Below are 16,087 nucleotides of genomic sequence, written 5' to 3'. Positions count from 1 at the left end.
TTTGTGTGACCTTAGGCAAGTTATTTAGGCTCACATTTTAAAGATGTTTATGCACCTAAAGATACTCATGCATCTAGTGGGATTTTCAGAAGTGCCTCCATTTCCTATTCCCATTGAGAGTTAGACATGTAGGTGCTTTTGAAAATCCCACTAGGTGCCTATCTGACCCTTTAAAAATCTGTCTCTTATTCTCTCTGTGCCTCAATTGCCCTGTGTAAAATGGGAATAATAATACTTGCCTTCTCTCTGCCTTTCCTTTGTCTCTCTTTTATGGTTAGATTGTAAGATTTTGGAGCAACGGCCATGTCTTACTAAATAATTTATACAGCACTTAACACAACAGAGCCCTGATCTCATTGAGGGCCTCTAGACTATACTTTAATAAAATAATAACAATGAATGCTAGGAGGCTGATAGAGCTACTGCGTAATACATAATGTATACTAAATAATTGTAAAGCTATTGGTAAAATACAGCATTCATGGTACATGAATAGCATGTTCTTTTTTTTTACAGCAATTTCAGCTAACATGCTGTCCAAACCACGAACATCTTTCATAAAAAGAAATATTTTGGGTATTTTAGTGGGGGGGAAAAGTCCCACAGCTTTAATGTTGTTTATTCATTCAGCATCTGTTTCCTTCCTTTTCAGGATGTGTGTAGCACAAACTGGTATCTAACATTTAAAATAATGGTAAAACTAAATAAAAAGGACCTTATATTCTATATTATAGTTTTCCTTATGGAAAAGTCCTCTGGAATTTATAGAAAATAATATTTCTATTGTTGTTTTGAAGCAACTTATAGAATTTCACTTCCCTACAGTGGTAAAAACATATAGAAAAGATATTATTCTCTATTAAATTCTATAATTGGAATATTATCTATAGAGCCATATTACATTTCTATAGAGCTCTATTGGTTTAACTCTTCCTAAATTTTATAGGCTTTTTCCATAAGAATTAAGACAAATTAGAATTTGTTGTCTCTCTGTCATTGGGTCAGTTCCTTGCTGGGAAAGCTTTTCAGAGATCATTTCAGGCTCAAGAAAGAAAAAGCTCCTCTCAATTAAATAAAGTTTATTGGCATGACAAGGAAATATAAGGCTTGCAAAAATTAAATATATTACAGTCACATAATAATAGCATTTCACAGTAACAGAGGATTTCCAAGCCAAGAGCCTGATCCAATGCCCACCGAAGTCAATGTGGCTTGAAAGCTTGTCTCTCACCGAGGCTTAGTACACACTTACCGGGAAATTCGGTGGCAGTCGATGGGAGTTATGCAAGCTACACAGACTGGCTTGCGTAACTCCCATCGACTTCCTAACTTCCCTTTAGCGCGCCGTCTCCACTGTGCTGCACCGACGGGAAGTGTGTTCCCATCGATGCAACGCTATGCGTTTTGAGGAGGTGGTTTAATTTAATTAACTTCTGGATCAATTGAGCAAGTCTTCACTGCCGCTCAATCGATCCGGATAGATTGATCGGATAGCGGCAAATTTGCCACCGTCAGTGTGTACATACCCCAACAGAAGTTGGTCCAATAAAAGATAGTATCTCAACCACCTTGTCTCACTGAAGTCAGTGTGAGTTTTCCCATTAACTTCAGCAGCTTTGAATCCGGCCCCACACCCATTTGATATTATTGGTTTATATCTATGAATCACATATTGTGAGGCTATTTCTGCTGCTTTCTCACATCTTCCGGAATCATGTAATTTGGCTGAATTTCCCATTGACATTTGTTTTTGTTTTTGTTCCTCTAGTTTAGATGACATCCTAGTTGGTGCCCCCCTCTTCATGGAGCGTGAATTTGAGAGTAAGCCTAAGGAAGTAGGGCAAGTTTACCTATACTTGCAGGAAAGTGCTTTATACTTCCGAGATGCACAGATACTGTCGGGCACTGAAGTGTTTGGTAGATTTGGCAGTGCCATCGCGCATCTTGGAGATCTCAACCAGGATGGATATAATGGTACTTAATTTATATATTTGTATGCTATTAGATGTTGCAAGCAAATTGCCTGTGTACTGAATATTATGGTACTTCAGATTTGAAGATGGCTTTCTTCCCAGTTCTTGTAGAAAACTACAGGAGTTATAGGATGCATGTGAAAAAAGCCAAATAAAACAATATACATGTTTGTTTTTCTGCAACCCTTCTACTTTTAACATGTAAATATGCTATTGAAAATTATGAAAATCTCTCTGTCACACACCAAGGTGTAGACAGTGTGACCTAGTGGTAAGAGTAGGATCAAAGGGCAGATCTGGAGTCATGGTCAAGTGACAAGTAACGGTGGATAAAAAGCTGGATATGAGTTAGCAGTGTGCCCTGGTTGTCAAGAAGGCTAATGGCATATTGGGCTGCATTAGGAGGGGCATTGCCAGCAGGTCACGGGAAGTGATTATTCCCCTCTATTCGGCATTGGTGAGGCCGCATTTAGAATATTGTGTCCAGTTTTGGGCCCCCCACTACAAAAAGGATGTGGACAAGTTGGAGAGAGTGCAGCGGAGGGCAACCAAAATGATTAGGGGGCTGGAGCACAGGACTTATGAGGAGAGGCTGAGGGAACTGGGCTTGTTTAGTCTGCAAAAGAGAAGAGTGAGGGGGGATTTGATAGCGGCCTTTAACTACCTGAAAGGGGCTTCCAGGGAGGATGGGGCTAGGCTGTTCTCGGTGGTGGCAGATGACAGAACAAGGAGCAACGGTCTCAAGTTGCAGGGCGGGAGGTCTAGGTTGGACATTAGGAAAAAGTTTTTTAGTAGGAGGGTGGTGAAGCACTGGAATGGGTTACCTAGGGAGGTGGTGGAATCTCCATCCTTAGAGGTTTTTAAGCTGAGGCTTGACAAAGCCCTGGTTGTGATGATATAGCTGAGGTTAGTCCTGCTTTGAGCAGGGGGTTGGACTAGATGACCTCCTGAGGTCCCTTCCAACTCTAATATTCTATGATTCTATAAGCCAGTGATCAGAGCCTGGAGTTACAAATCAGAGAGTTCAGAGGTAGGCAGTGACTAGATCTAGAGCAGAACAGGCAAAGGGTAGAGCAAGGGATGGACAGGAAGCAGGTCTGGTACAGCTTTGGGCATAGAATGCATTGAGCAGCCACTGTGCTGCTCTTGGTGCTTAAATGGTGACTTGTTGGCCCTTCTGTCCAATCAGGGAGCACAGTCACTTAGTAAAGGTTTATTGGGCCCAGCTGAGCTCATTGGGTTGCTAGGCAACCGTGCCCAGAGCCAGCTGAATTCCTGACACTCACTAATCCTAACAAAGAGGAAATTAAGGGCCAGATCCTGTAAAGCTTACTTGCATGAGTAGTTCCATTGACATCAATACTGGCGCTGAACATACATTAACACATTAATGTTGTTGCACCTTTTCGACCCAATTGGCTTTGTTCCTCTTCAGGATCTCTCTACAAGAGGCTGCTGGTATCCTTAGCTCATGTCCAAACATGAGGAGTGCAGGGGTACACTTCATACTCTCACTGACTACTGTTCTATAATCCATCAAAAGGAATGAGATACACTACTTCCATTCCCTTTGGTGCTGTTCTACAAAAGTAGCCAACTGCCCCCCCCCAAAAAAAAAGTTCTAATGAACCTTTCCACCATCCCTTCAGATTGTGGGTGTGTTGAGTTGGGTGCATGTTTTGTGGATGCCTAGAATCTCACAAACCTGTTGAAACATTTTGGATTCAAAATTTCTCTCTTGATCTGTGTGTAACTCGCGTGGGACTCCAAATCTGGCGAAGAATTCAATCCCTTGATCCCTGCTATTGCCACAGCCTCTTGATATCTGGTTGGAAAACCACAGGCCATTTTGTGAAGTGGTCCATAGCTAAGGTCAAGTATTGATTACCAGCCTCTGTTCTGGTAACGGCCCAAGAACATCAATGGCAATGAGCTCTATTGGGGTCTCCACAGGATACTGCTGCAAGGGGGCTCTCTCAGTTTTAGGGGGATCCTTCTTTGCAATATAAGCATCCCATTTCCTACACCAACTTTCTACGTCCTGCTTGCATTTTACCCACTAGAAATTCTCCCTTAGCTTGGCTAAGGGTTTGCAACTCCAAAATGTCCAGCAGTTTTAAGATCACAACATAACCTCAGACACTCCTTTTTCACTGTATCTGATACAATCAGCTGGTACCTGTACCCATCACCCTCTGGTTTCTCCCATTTCCAATACAATATTTCATCTTTAAATTCCAAGCTTTTCCACTGTGACCAGAAAGCTTTTACTGTGGTGGTGTGAGGTGACATTACATTCTAGGGTGGCTGCGTTTGCCATTTGATTTTCCAGTCACATGCTATCCTGATATCAGGATCCTCTCGTTGGGAAGATTTAAGTTGCTCTGGGGTCCATTCCTGCAACCCCACCCGCCATTGTTCAAGGATGAACCAAGAACATGAACACTAATGGGAATTAGAGGAAGGAAAGCACACTCATCCCCTTGAGTAACTAATTCCTTGCTGTTTTGCTTAAGGCATAGTTTATAATTAGCTTCCAAACAAGGCCATTTGGAAAAGACATCAACATTCCCATGTTTATGGCCAGGCCTCTGTGAGATTGTGAAATAACAGCAGTGCTATGGCAAGTTGGTAGATGTTCCTCTGGATTTCTGAATCTAAAGAGCCATTGCAGGGGAGCGTGGTATGCCCTGACTATAAATGTCCTCCCATACAAATAATAATGGAAATATTGTATAGATTTAACCACTGCAAGGAGTTCTTTTCAGGTGGTGCAATAATTTCTCTCAGGAAAACTTAGATTTTTGCCATATTAAGCTACCACCCTTTCAATTCCCTTGTGTCAATACTTTCCCCAAAGCATGAGCTCTAGTATCTGTGTCCAATAGGAAAGGGGTTTTGAAATATGGATAGGCCAAGCAAAGACCAGTCATTAGAGCCTTATGCTTCATCACACTTTATGGACCATTCTCAGGGAGTTTCACCCACAGAGATCAGTTTTTGCATCACTCATCCCCAACTTCTCTCCTCTGGGCCTCTGTGAGTTATGAACAGGGTAGAAACCTGTTGTAAATGTCCGATTTTACTCAAGTCCTCTGGCTGGCTCAATTTCTCAACCAGGTGGCTGCCTTCCTTTGATTTCCTTCTGGAGCTGATTTTTTAGTTCCATAACTCCTTGCCACAGCTCATCTTGGTTGGCCAGTTTCAGATTGGCTAATGCTTGCTTGGTCTCCGCTATTTCATGGAAAAACCTGTGGTCGATGGTGTGACAATCAGGGCCCAGACAACCCAAGGAGAGAAAAGAGGGATCTGAACCCCAAAGAATAATCAATTGAATCAACTGAATGTATCCAGTGTTACTGTGTATAAAATATGTTGAGTAACGTCTTTTATGAAAGCTTGTAATGTTCTGAACTTTATGGTCATTATGAGATATAATTACAGACTGTGGTTATGAATCTGTGTACTTATATATATATATATAGAGAGAGAAAATTGTGCTCATAATCTGTACTACAATCTCAAATATACCTTACGGGAGGGAGGGGCACAAAGCCAGGAACAAGTGATAATCCATCATACAACCCAGGAAAAGGCAACAATGGGGAAGTTAATGGGAAGACATTAAGACAACAGGATATCTTTGGTTTTTGTTTTTTTTTAAGTGGAAGTGATTTGAACTGAAAGGCATCCAGAAACTGAGGGACAGCCAGTGGTCTATGTGTGCCTGGGCTGGCCAGGGCTGAGCCGTGGCACCTCTAGGTTTGGCATTTCATAGCCCCAGTACCTCTGGTCTTGCCACATCAGTTATGAAACTAAAAAAATTGCTTGAGCACTGGAACCTCTTTCAGTACAAATTAGGCACTGGGGACAGTCACTGGGCAGGTGCTGTCTGTAAAATGCTGGATCCCCTCCCTGACAAGGGGCATGCTGGGAAACTGTTCAAAGGCAATAGGTAATTTGTATTAGAAAAGGGATTTTAATCTAATTTGAAAATGTAAGGCCTGAGATTGCATCCTTGTTTATTTTCTGTGCAACTTGTAGGTGTTTGCTTCCCCTTACTTGTTCATCTTTGAATCCACGGTTTTTTCTATTAAATAAACCTTTTGTTTGTTTTTATCCCAACCCCATCTCTGTTGTGCAGACTGTGTGGAGTGTGTCCCACAAAGCAAGCTAGTGCCTGGTGTCTGGTTTCACACTTTCGGGGCTGACAAACCAGAGGGGAAAAGTCTGAGACTCTGGTAGTTAAGAACTGGGGCAGATGGACTTGGGGAGATTTGCAATTGGAAGGGCTGCTGGGGTCACCCTGCAAGGAGTAACTAGGCTGGTGAAAGCCAGGGTGAGACCTTGTGCTTGTGGGCATGCTACCGTGTGGGGTCTGAACCAAAGCTGCATACCATATGGGCACCCAAGGTTATAGGGCAGGTGGATGATCCTCCAAAACATCACAAATGGCAGCCAGGTTGCTGATCACCTCATCAATCTTCTTTTACCATTTGAGCTTGAGCGGGTTTCCTCATTCTGTCCAGGCACTTTGTATTTGCTGCTGCTCCTCCAATCGAGAGCTCATCTCAGCCTGCAATCATCTCTCTGCTCTTTCTGTGAAACCTCCAGCTGTTGTTTTAGGTCTTGTTTTAAATCCTACTGGCCACTTTTGATTGCTGCAAGCACCTCTATTATTTGTTCTATCTTGATTCAACAGGAATGCCAGCTCACACTCTCTCTCTTTGGAAACTGTTCACTCCAGTATTGCTCCTTTTTGACCCAAACGGCTAGTCAAAGTTTGGGGCCCTGTGGGTGTTCCAGTTGGGAGCAGAAACTGGTGATAGGTATTTCTTTGAAGCAGTTTTCTTTATTTACAAAGAATGTACAAAGTCCTGTGTATCTGAATGTGGAGGGAATCGAATAACAGGAAATAGCTTCTTTTGCTCACAGCTTCAAGAGCAGTCTTTTCAGCCTGCACCCCTGACTCAAAAAAACCTCTCCCCAGGTTTCTTCCAGGGTCATCCACAAGCTTTCAGCTGCTCCTTTAATCTGTCTCTCTGACTCAATCTGTTTTTAGGCCTCATCTACACTAGAAAATTAAGTCAATTTCTCTACCTCAGTAAGAGTCATGAAAAATCCACACCCCTGAGTGGCGTTGTTAAGCTGAACTAAGTCCCCTCCTAGACGGTGTTAAATTGATGGAAGATTTCTTCTATCGACTTAGCTACTGCTTCTTGGAGAGGCGGATTACCTACCCCTTCTCGTCAGCATAGGTAGTGTCTACACTGAAGCGCTTCAGTCATGCAGCCGCAGTGGTACAGCTGTGCTGCTTTAGCATTTTAAGTATAAACAACCCCTTCATTTTTGTATATTCTCTCCACCCCACATACCCTCCCAGTCAAGCCCCATTCCCACCTGGTACTGGTTTCTGGGTAGACTATTAGGCTTTGTGTTAGGTGTGGCTCCTTAACTGTCTCTTACAACTGACTTACATGAAGAACTCATTCACACATCAGTCTTAAACAGGTTTTAACTCAGCTCATAACAATATGGATTAAAATGAAATATGTTTTTATAAAATGATTCAAAACAGCATCAGTTTAAAAGAGGTGTCCTGTTTCTTCATCAGTTGTGCAGATGAACTGATTGAGGTTCAAAAAGGTAGAGCATCCTGCTCACAGTCCCAGGCTGAAGCAGTTATAAGGATCTCTTGTCACAAGTGCCTAGATGCCTAACCCCATTGATTTGTGGAAATTGGGTACCGAAGGGCTTTTGCAAATTCCACCAAGTGCCTAGCTACATTTTTAGGTGCCTAAAGACCTTTAAACATCTGTCCCCAAGTCTTCCATCCTGTCCATCAGACATTATTTTCTTCACACACTGGCCCAGGCTTTTAAAAGTGGTTAGTGACTTTGGGTTCTAGCTCGATCCACATTAAAGGGGCCTGATTGTCAGAGGGTGGGTGCTCAGCCCTCTTATAGAAACTTAAGTTAGGCACCCAAGATCTCTTGTCATTTTGAAAATCTTGAACATTGTCTTTTGGAAGATAAACTAAGACAGTCTACTTTGTCATCATGGCTGTTTCTTTGCTTTTTGTAACTGAAAAAGTAGCAAGGGAGGATTTGTTATACATAACAAACAAATTCTAAATAGCAAATGGCCCTGCAACAATAAATAGGATAAATTCACTTTCAGGGATCTGCTGTTTTCATGAACTGCTCCCTCTTATTCTCCTGGTTTATGACATCCAGAGAGTCCCTTGAGTAAATTACAACTTTGCATTCCTTGTGGAACTCTATTATTCTGTATTTATCTCCTCTCCAAAATCCTCCTCAGAAACATTTTTATACTATTTATTTATTTTTATTGGTGGCAAAAACAAAGGGACTGTTTCCCCTTTCGTGATAAGGTGTTTTACATACAAATCTAACTGATCTTATGTTGTTATTCCACTTCATTCCCATTTTCCCTTCTGCATGATGTAAAGTTGGCTGTTCAATAATTTATTCTTTTGCCGTCATTGAATTTATTTTTTTTTTAAGCTGGAAAAAGGACACGCCACAAAGCAGAGCTTCTTAAAGAGCTGCTGCTAATTAATTAGGTGATGGAGAAAACAGGGGACATCTCACAGAATATGTTTAGTTTAAACAGATGAATGTAGCATTAGCCATTAATTCAGTGTCAGTTAATTAAATCTTGTTGATTGCCATGAAAACATGACAAATGAAAAGGTGCAAAAGACGTATGTCGTCTATCTATTGCGATGTGAAGGCCCCTTCATATGAAAATAAACTTATTACAAGCATAGGACATAAAAGTTTGAAACACTAAAGCACTATTAAACATTTTTATGTGTTTGTCTTGAAATTGAATCTATGCAATAAAGAAAAACTGATTAAGCTCCAGCTCTTTTTAACATAAAACACAGGTCTACTTTCCCTGTCTGAGTTAATTCTTTCTTTGTTTTAACTTTGTCAACTCTTTACTCTATTCCAGACATTGCAATTGGTGCCCCATTCGCAGGAGAAGACAGAAGAGGCAAAGTGCTCATTTACAATGGACACAGGAATGGGTTAAATGCAAACCCTTCACAGGTTCTGAATGGCGTATGGGCCTCAGAGTCCATGCCTGCGGGATTTGGTTTTACTCTAAGAGGAGACTCAGACATAGACAAGAATGATTACCCAGGTAAGATTTTTTCCATAAGAGAAGAAATTTCATATATCCATTCTCTGGAAAATGCATCTAAACTGTTCCTTTTGGAAGGCAGAGGTCAAAATAAAGAATAGACCTAGGGTTTTTTGTTTTTTTTTGTAGTTCTTGCAATGCTTTCCTGAGAATTTAAAGTCAGACAAAACAAATACTCCCTTTCCTGTCAAGGGGCATCATCAGAAATGCAAGAGCTTAAATAGTTACATTAACATAAAGCATGTGAAGTTTACAACAAAAAGCTTAACCTTTATTCCACGCTCAACATTTGAATGCACTCACTCCTACTGAGCTTATAGGTCTGCTTCATGCTGACATTCTTCCTTAATTAGAACCATGTCATGTTATAAGGGAAGAGACTGAGTTGGTTATGTTGCTGGTTGTTTTTCTTAAAACTTTGCTTTCCAAATAGCTGCTGAACTATATATATAAGTTCCTAATTGCTTTTGACCTCATTACAAAAAGCAGAGAGAATGCAAAAAGATTCCTTTCTTTGAGTCACAGATTTTATTTAGGTCTTTCCATGACTTTATTTGCACTCTGTTATACAGATTCTTCCTTTTTAGTTTTGTTTTGAATTTGTCTTAGCAATTAATAGTTTACTGACATCCACTGGCATTTATCAAGATTACGCCACTATTGCATGCTTTTTTTTAGTGGGGTCCTTCCAGCTTGGAACAGCATTCCAGGACCATATGTTGCCTAAATGCACAATATCCTTTTAATCTGATGCCATTCACTCCCTCTTCTAGGATCAGTACATACAAGACCATACTATTTCTCAGAATCAAGATTGAGAAATCTCTCAACATTTGTAATGTAACCAGTATGATGGAATATATAGCCTTGATGTTGTATACTGTTGACCTACTGTACTAATACTTTAGGTTTCACTAATTCTCTATAAAATTATTTTCTTAGCTTGTCCTCCTTAGAATGTCCTTAGCAAAATTAGTGACCTGAAAGTTTGTGTTATTAGCCGCTTGATCTTGTAAGTTGAAGGTGATTTGCAAAGAAATAAGAGGGTGTGTTTGACTTCTTTTGCTTATTTATTCTAGATAAAGAAAGCCTAAAAGATGTGGGATTTTTGTTTGTTTTTAAAAGGGGATTTTTTTTTTTGCTTGGATTTGTTTATGGGAGACATTCAGGTCTTGTCTGCTCTAGAAAATGCTGCTTGAAAATCTGTATTATGATAACATTACAAGACTCAAGTGAAAGAAAGCTGAGCAATTGCAAAGGGGAAGGGCTTTGTAGTCACTGTTTCAATTTTTGCTTTGAATTTTGTGTTTGAGTTCTTAACTCTCAGTCAGTTTCAATGACTAATGGGCTTTTTGGACATTATTAAAGTTTCAGCACCAAAAACATGTTCTGAAATGTCCAAGATGCCCTCCAGGGAAAACCAGATATTACATTCCTGGCATTTCTAAGCAGGGAGGAAAACCCTTCAGGTCTTCTTCTTTAAACAATATAAGAAAGAAGAGTATAAACCCAATTAAAAATAAATATCCATCAGAGCATCTTTAAAGCTGAATGGGGGAAATTTGGGTAGAACATCTGTATCTTCAGTACATTTGAGACATTTCTTTAGCTTTTCCCTGACTGTCACTTTTGAGTTTGTGCTCCCATCTGAAGAATTCTATTGTCACGTGTGTTTAGCATGTGATCATTTGGTGTTTGTTTTGTTACATAGGTGAGTTGTAGAAAATGATTGGACAAAACTGTCAAAGAAGCAGCTCATCCACTTCCTGCTCAATCCTGAAAGACCTAAACAATTAGATAATAGTACAACGTTAGCCTGAAAATGTCAAGTTGGAGGGGATGTATTTGCTGACATAAGGTGTAAGAAACTAATCAATCTAGTTTATAAAGACTAAAATGTGGAACAGCCATACATTTGGCTTTATAATTGTTACTAGCCAATAGGTCAGCCTTTTTAGCTCAAGGTAGGCACAGCCCTGGTAGATTAGTGTCTTATTCATGTGTATGGGATGTGGAAGGTAGCCTTGCTTAATTAATGCACTCAGTAGGGAGGCATGAGGCTTTCAGATCTTTCTATCCTAGAAATAAACAAATAGAATGATATTTGCAAAGCAGTGGAGGGGATTCGTAGAGTTTAAGGACAGAAGGGATCAGTAGATCACCTAGTCTGACCTTCTGTCTAGGTCATCAAATTTCACCTATTTACCTCAATATTGAGTCTAATAACTTGTGTTTAACTAGAGTATACTTTGTTTTTGGCTAAAGCACAGGTTCCAGAAAGGCTTTCAGTTAGTGATGAATAACTACGGATGAATAACTGCACTGCTCTGAAAATCTCAGCCATTATGCTTGACAGTTCCCACTTAGTATCAAAAAGGGTTGAATCTTCTTTTCAGAGAGCAAAGATTAGAAATACTCTTAAAAAAAACCTCTCATTGGTACATACAAGTGCACATAGTATAGATAAAGATGCACTTTTCATAACAGAAGACTACTGAACAGCAACTAATCCAGTTTTTCTCCAACCCTGTCAACACAACAGATAGGACTGCTTTCCCTGCTTGTTAGCAATCTGTCTTCAGCCAGCCTGATACAGATGCTGTCACTGTTAAAGCTAACAGACCACCACTTTCCACCACTCTGTTTAAATACTACCGGAACTTGTCTAACCTTTCAACAAGGAAGATGAGATTTTTATTATTAAACATGGCCCTTGGACTCCACCTCCAATGAAGTGATGCTATCCAAAATAATGCTGCTTGTGCAGAGAAATATGGGAACAATTGCACAACTATCATCAGCTCACAGCAATCCAGCCTTTTTATCTTTAAATAATTACTCCTTTATCAAAAGGGACAGTTGATCATGAAAGGCCAGATTGCGCCTTGTAGGCACAGCCTTGCATTGGGAGATGTGACGGGAACGCCTCAGAGCTTTCTGGTGCAGAGGAGAGTGTTCATCAAATGGTTACATCTCTTTACGGGTGCAGCATCCTGCCCAAGTGACAAGGGCAGAGCCACGTACTGTCCATTGCTCCCAGCTCCAACAGAGTAACTAGGAAACAGTCCTGGTCCTCCACTTGTTAGAGGGGCTGCAATTTTAGCCAGCCCTTGCATGGTCAGTGCAGAATTGGGGAGTGCTCTTTACTGCACAGCTGCACAAGAATTAGGCAGAACATAAACCTTAGTTTGTAGCCTTAGGAGGTTGGCAAGAGAAAGCCAAATAGAGGGAAAGAATGCTTCCAATAGAGAGAAGTGGCTCAAGCTCCTTTAAACAGATTCTATTTGTTCTTAGTAGTACAAATGAAAGTTTCATTATCTGCATTTTATAGATGAGGAAACTGAGGCATGGGGGAAGTGACTTGCCCAAGGTCACCAAGCAGGCCAGTGACAGAGTCTGGTGTCTTGAGTCCCAGTCCTGTGGTCTAGTCCTCTTCAGAGGTAGCAAATAAGCATGGTTTCTATTTTGTGCCAAGAATTTGGCAGTTTCTCATTTGTAGAACTCAATTCCCCTTTCTTTCATGGCTGAACACATCAGACTCTATTCGTGTCTATGTCAGGACCTTCAGCTGAAATGTTGTGAAAGTGGGAGCTCCTATTAATGTCAAACGAAATGGGTCCTGGTGAGATTATTTCTGCTGCTCTCTGATTATTCAGGGAGAGGAACATAGGTTGCAGACTCTCCCATTTTGCCAGATGAGAAATCAAAGTCTTAGGCCTTCTGTGACTGAGAGATTCAATGTATGAGGGATCCAGTAATTAAAGAAAAAAAGATTGGTGAAGACCTTCTGGTGCCTGCCAGCAGGCCAACCATTCCCCAATTGTTTTTTCCCCCTTCTTCCATTCTCCAAGTCTTCATGCTGTGTCTTGATGGAACTGGGATCTAGATCCTGATAAGCAAGTGGAAAGAAGGTGTCCTTTATTCATTCCATAGCTGCCAGTAACCAATGCAGAAGTCAAGCATTTATTGGTATGCTGTTTCTCAACTAAACTTTATTCTCTCTCTCTCTGTCTCTCTGTCTCCCACACTTGTTTATCATCTTTACAGCTTGTGTTCTTATCTCTTCTGGATGACAAAGCTGGAAAGTAAAAAAGAGAAAGAATAGACTTGAAGTTAGAAGCCTGACCTCCATGCTTCCAGAGAAAGAAAGCAGAATGGGGAGAAATTTGGTGGGCTGGTTCCTGTATAGTAGACTCCCTTGCCCATTCTTTTTGACTACTTGTTTTCTGGTAGGTGAAGTTACAGAGACAGATTCTAACCTCACTTACACGGGTGTATAGCAGAAGTAGTAGCTCCATTGACTTCATTCAATGCAGTTACATTGGACTTAACCCAGCCTAGACCAGGAAAGAGGATAGGGGGATGTGTGGTGGACAAGACAGATGTGAAAAAGTCTAAAATAGTTTGTGCACATACAACTAAATTACTTTGGAGTAAAGTCCTAAAGGGATTGTGGGTGAGATTTTTGTGCTGTGCTCCTAAGAGATGCAGTACAGAACTCACAGCCAGGGTAGGGGGAGCTAACTAGCTTTAAGCCACATTTGCATGCTGCCAATCCTGGAGCTGAAGAGGCCCTTGGGGTAATTTAAGTGCTCCTGAGCACTGTTACAGCAGCACCCCAGGCTACAGTGCTGCCAACAATTTCTGCTGTGTTCTGTGCAATGACCCTGCCACAACATACCCTTCCTGGCCCCACCCCCACCTGTGGTACACCGTCTATACTGGGGCTTGTGAGAGAGTCCTTGGAAGGCAGCTTTATAGCTCTGCCTTTCATAGCACCTGCACCAGGGGAATCCTCCCTGACTAGATATGGGGCTTTTAGGGTGCAGTGAATCAGTGGCCTGCTCTCAGGCTCCCCCTCATGGCCTCAAAACAGTCCTTCAAGTGACTCCTCATCTCAGTTTCCAGTGTTGGGCTCCTCAAATAAATCCCATTAAGGCTTTTTGTCCAATAATGCCCCTTCTCCCAGGGTCTAATAGAGCAACATTAAATAAACTCAAAATAAAACTCCAAATTAAAACCCACACAAAGAAAAGTTTCTTTTCCCATTCCCAGGAATTCCTTGCTTTGGCAGGCCATTCCCTGGACCACCTGGCTGGTGTATTTTCATTCTGACACCCACACAGTCTGCTTTCACTGGCTCTCAGCCCTCTGGCTTCTAGGCTCAGCCCTTACTCTCAAGGCGAGGGTCTCCTGCCCACTGCAGCTCTTCTACAGTCTCTGCCACAGTCCTCTGGTTGCTCTCCCTAGGCATCCCTTCCTGTAGCTTCTTACTTCTCTTATAGCAGAAAAGCCACCTGATCTCTGCTCATCTGTGCCTGTTTCAGAACTAGGTTTTTAGTCCTTAATGGAGCAAGCCATCTTGTCACTCTTTACTCCACTCCAACCCTTCTATGTGTTGTAAAGGAGCTAGAGCAGGGGTGGGAATTCCACAAAACCCCATCCTAGGTCTGCATTCTGAACTGTGATTTATTTCTTTTTTTTTTTTTAATGGAGTAATTCAGTTTGACAGAAGCAAGAGAAATCCATACATGTGTTTTATGAAAAAAACCAATTTGTTTTCCTTAGCTTCTGGGCAACTGTTCAAGGTTGATATCTGTTGAGTGCTCAGGATCAGTGATTATGTAGGGAGCGGTGTTGTACATCCAGCTGGTTCATCTACAGTGCTATTTCTACATGTACGTATAGCTACATGCCACAGTGAAAAGCAGGCCATGTCCACTCTGCGGTGCGTAGCTACAGGTGAAAAGCTCTGGTGGAGGGAGATAATGGGGAAAAACTTCAGCGGCTCCCTGCTGCCACAGCCTTTCAGAGTGATGAGGAAAAGCTCTGGCACAGGGGAGGCAGCTAGAAAAGGCTTAGCTTTTTCCAGCTGCCCTCTGCCAGAGCCGTTAGTCCTCTTCCCCCTTGCCCTGCCAACCCCCCCACCCCCCTTCCCGCTGCCAGAGTCTTTCCCTGCAATGGGGAAGGGCAGCTTTTCCTTGCTTCCTCCCTGCTGATGGAGTCTTTCCTTGTGGCGGAAGAAGGTTCTAGCAACAGGAAACTGGCTGAGCCTTTCCCTGCTGGAGTCTTCCCCTGCTGAGAGTGTCTTTCTCTGCAGTGGGGAAAAGGTCCAGCAGCAGGGAGGCAATGGGACTAAAAATAGTAGTGTTGACAGGGAGGCACAGCTCAAGTAGAGAGCAGGTAGGGTATGTACTCACATACATGCCCAAACCCCTCAGGTGTGTCTTAGCTTCACTCTCCTAAGCCATGCCTCACCGGCTACACTGCTACTTATATCCCTGCTAGAGGGGCTACGCAGGTACATACACCACATGCTGCTGAAAGTAGTATGTAATGTAGACATAGCCTAGTAGAACTCATGCCTTTTGAATCTGCATGGTTTCGGTCTTCACACCATGGCATATTATAGCTGAGTAAGTAGTTTATCACGAATGACTTAGTCAGACACATTAGCATGTTTTCTGCCAGTAGCATATCCTCAAGCAGAATTTCAGCTTTTTAAGATTGTGGCGTGTAACACAGTTCAACTCACCTCTGTCCTGTCTCTGCTGGACTCTCCTTCTTATGACTCAGCCCTCCCTCTGAGTCTCAATCTGTGTTCCATCCTTCCAGGGGATTCTGCAGTCTGTTCTAGCCACTTCCCACTGTGGCCACCACAGTCCTGCCACCACTCCAGTAGCGATCAAGGAGTAGAGGGACTCTGGCCTACCCACTACTCAGGCCCAAGGACCCTGTGTATGGCAGCCTTTCACTGCATCTCCCCCAACTCCTCAATGGATTTCCCTGAGCCACTTCCTCACAGCCCCAATACCTTCTCCACCCTTGCTTCAGGGCATTCAGCTCTGTTCAGCCCCAGCAGCCAGCCCCTGCTCTGTCCAGGGTACTGACAGTCTACCCTCTTCAAGCTCCTGGGAGTCACTCCCTTTGCTCTGCTCTGC

At 42.2% G+C, this 16,087-nt stretch overlaps 1 protein-coding gene and 1 long non-coding RNA gene across 3 annotated transcripts in view; one reads left to right on the top strand and one right to left on the bottom strand.

Annotated features, from left to right (window-relative positions):
• ITGA8 (integrin subunit alpha 8) overlaps positions 1–16,087 on the top strand; it is a 164,393-nt gene that overhangs the window by 40,183 nt on the left and 108,123 nt on the right. For both annotated transcript variants that reach the window (XM_067562285.1, XM_067562286.1), the window contains exons 12-13: positions 1,769–1,974; positions 8,955–9,146. In XM_067562285.1, the coding sequence (XP_067418386.1) occupies positions 1,769–1,974; positions 8,955–9,146 (398 nt within the window). The remainder of the gene's footprint in view (positions 1–1,768; positions 1,975–8,954; positions 9,147–16,087) is intronic.
• LOC137162450 (uncharacterized) lies at positions 10,567–16,026 on the bottom strand. The gene is made up of 2 exons (XR_010922365.1): positions 15,682–16,026; positions 10,567–13,224 (listed from the first exon to the last, which is right to left on the bottom strand). It is a non-coding gene; the product is annotated as an uncharacterized lncRNA (long non-coding RNA).

The sequence above is a fragment of the Emydura macquarii genome, unplaced genomic scaffold (assembly GCF_026122565.2).
Source record: "Emydura macquarii macquarii isolate MOO-44397 ecotype Brisbane River unplaced genomic scaffold, CSIRO-AGI_Emac_v2 contig_2422, whole genome shotgun sequence".
NCBI lineage: Eukaryota > Metazoa > Chordata > Testudines > Chelidae > Emydura > Emydura macquarii.
The sequence above is the reverse complement of the archived record's forward strand: the minus strand, read 5'-3'. Positions and strand labels throughout refer to the sequence as shown.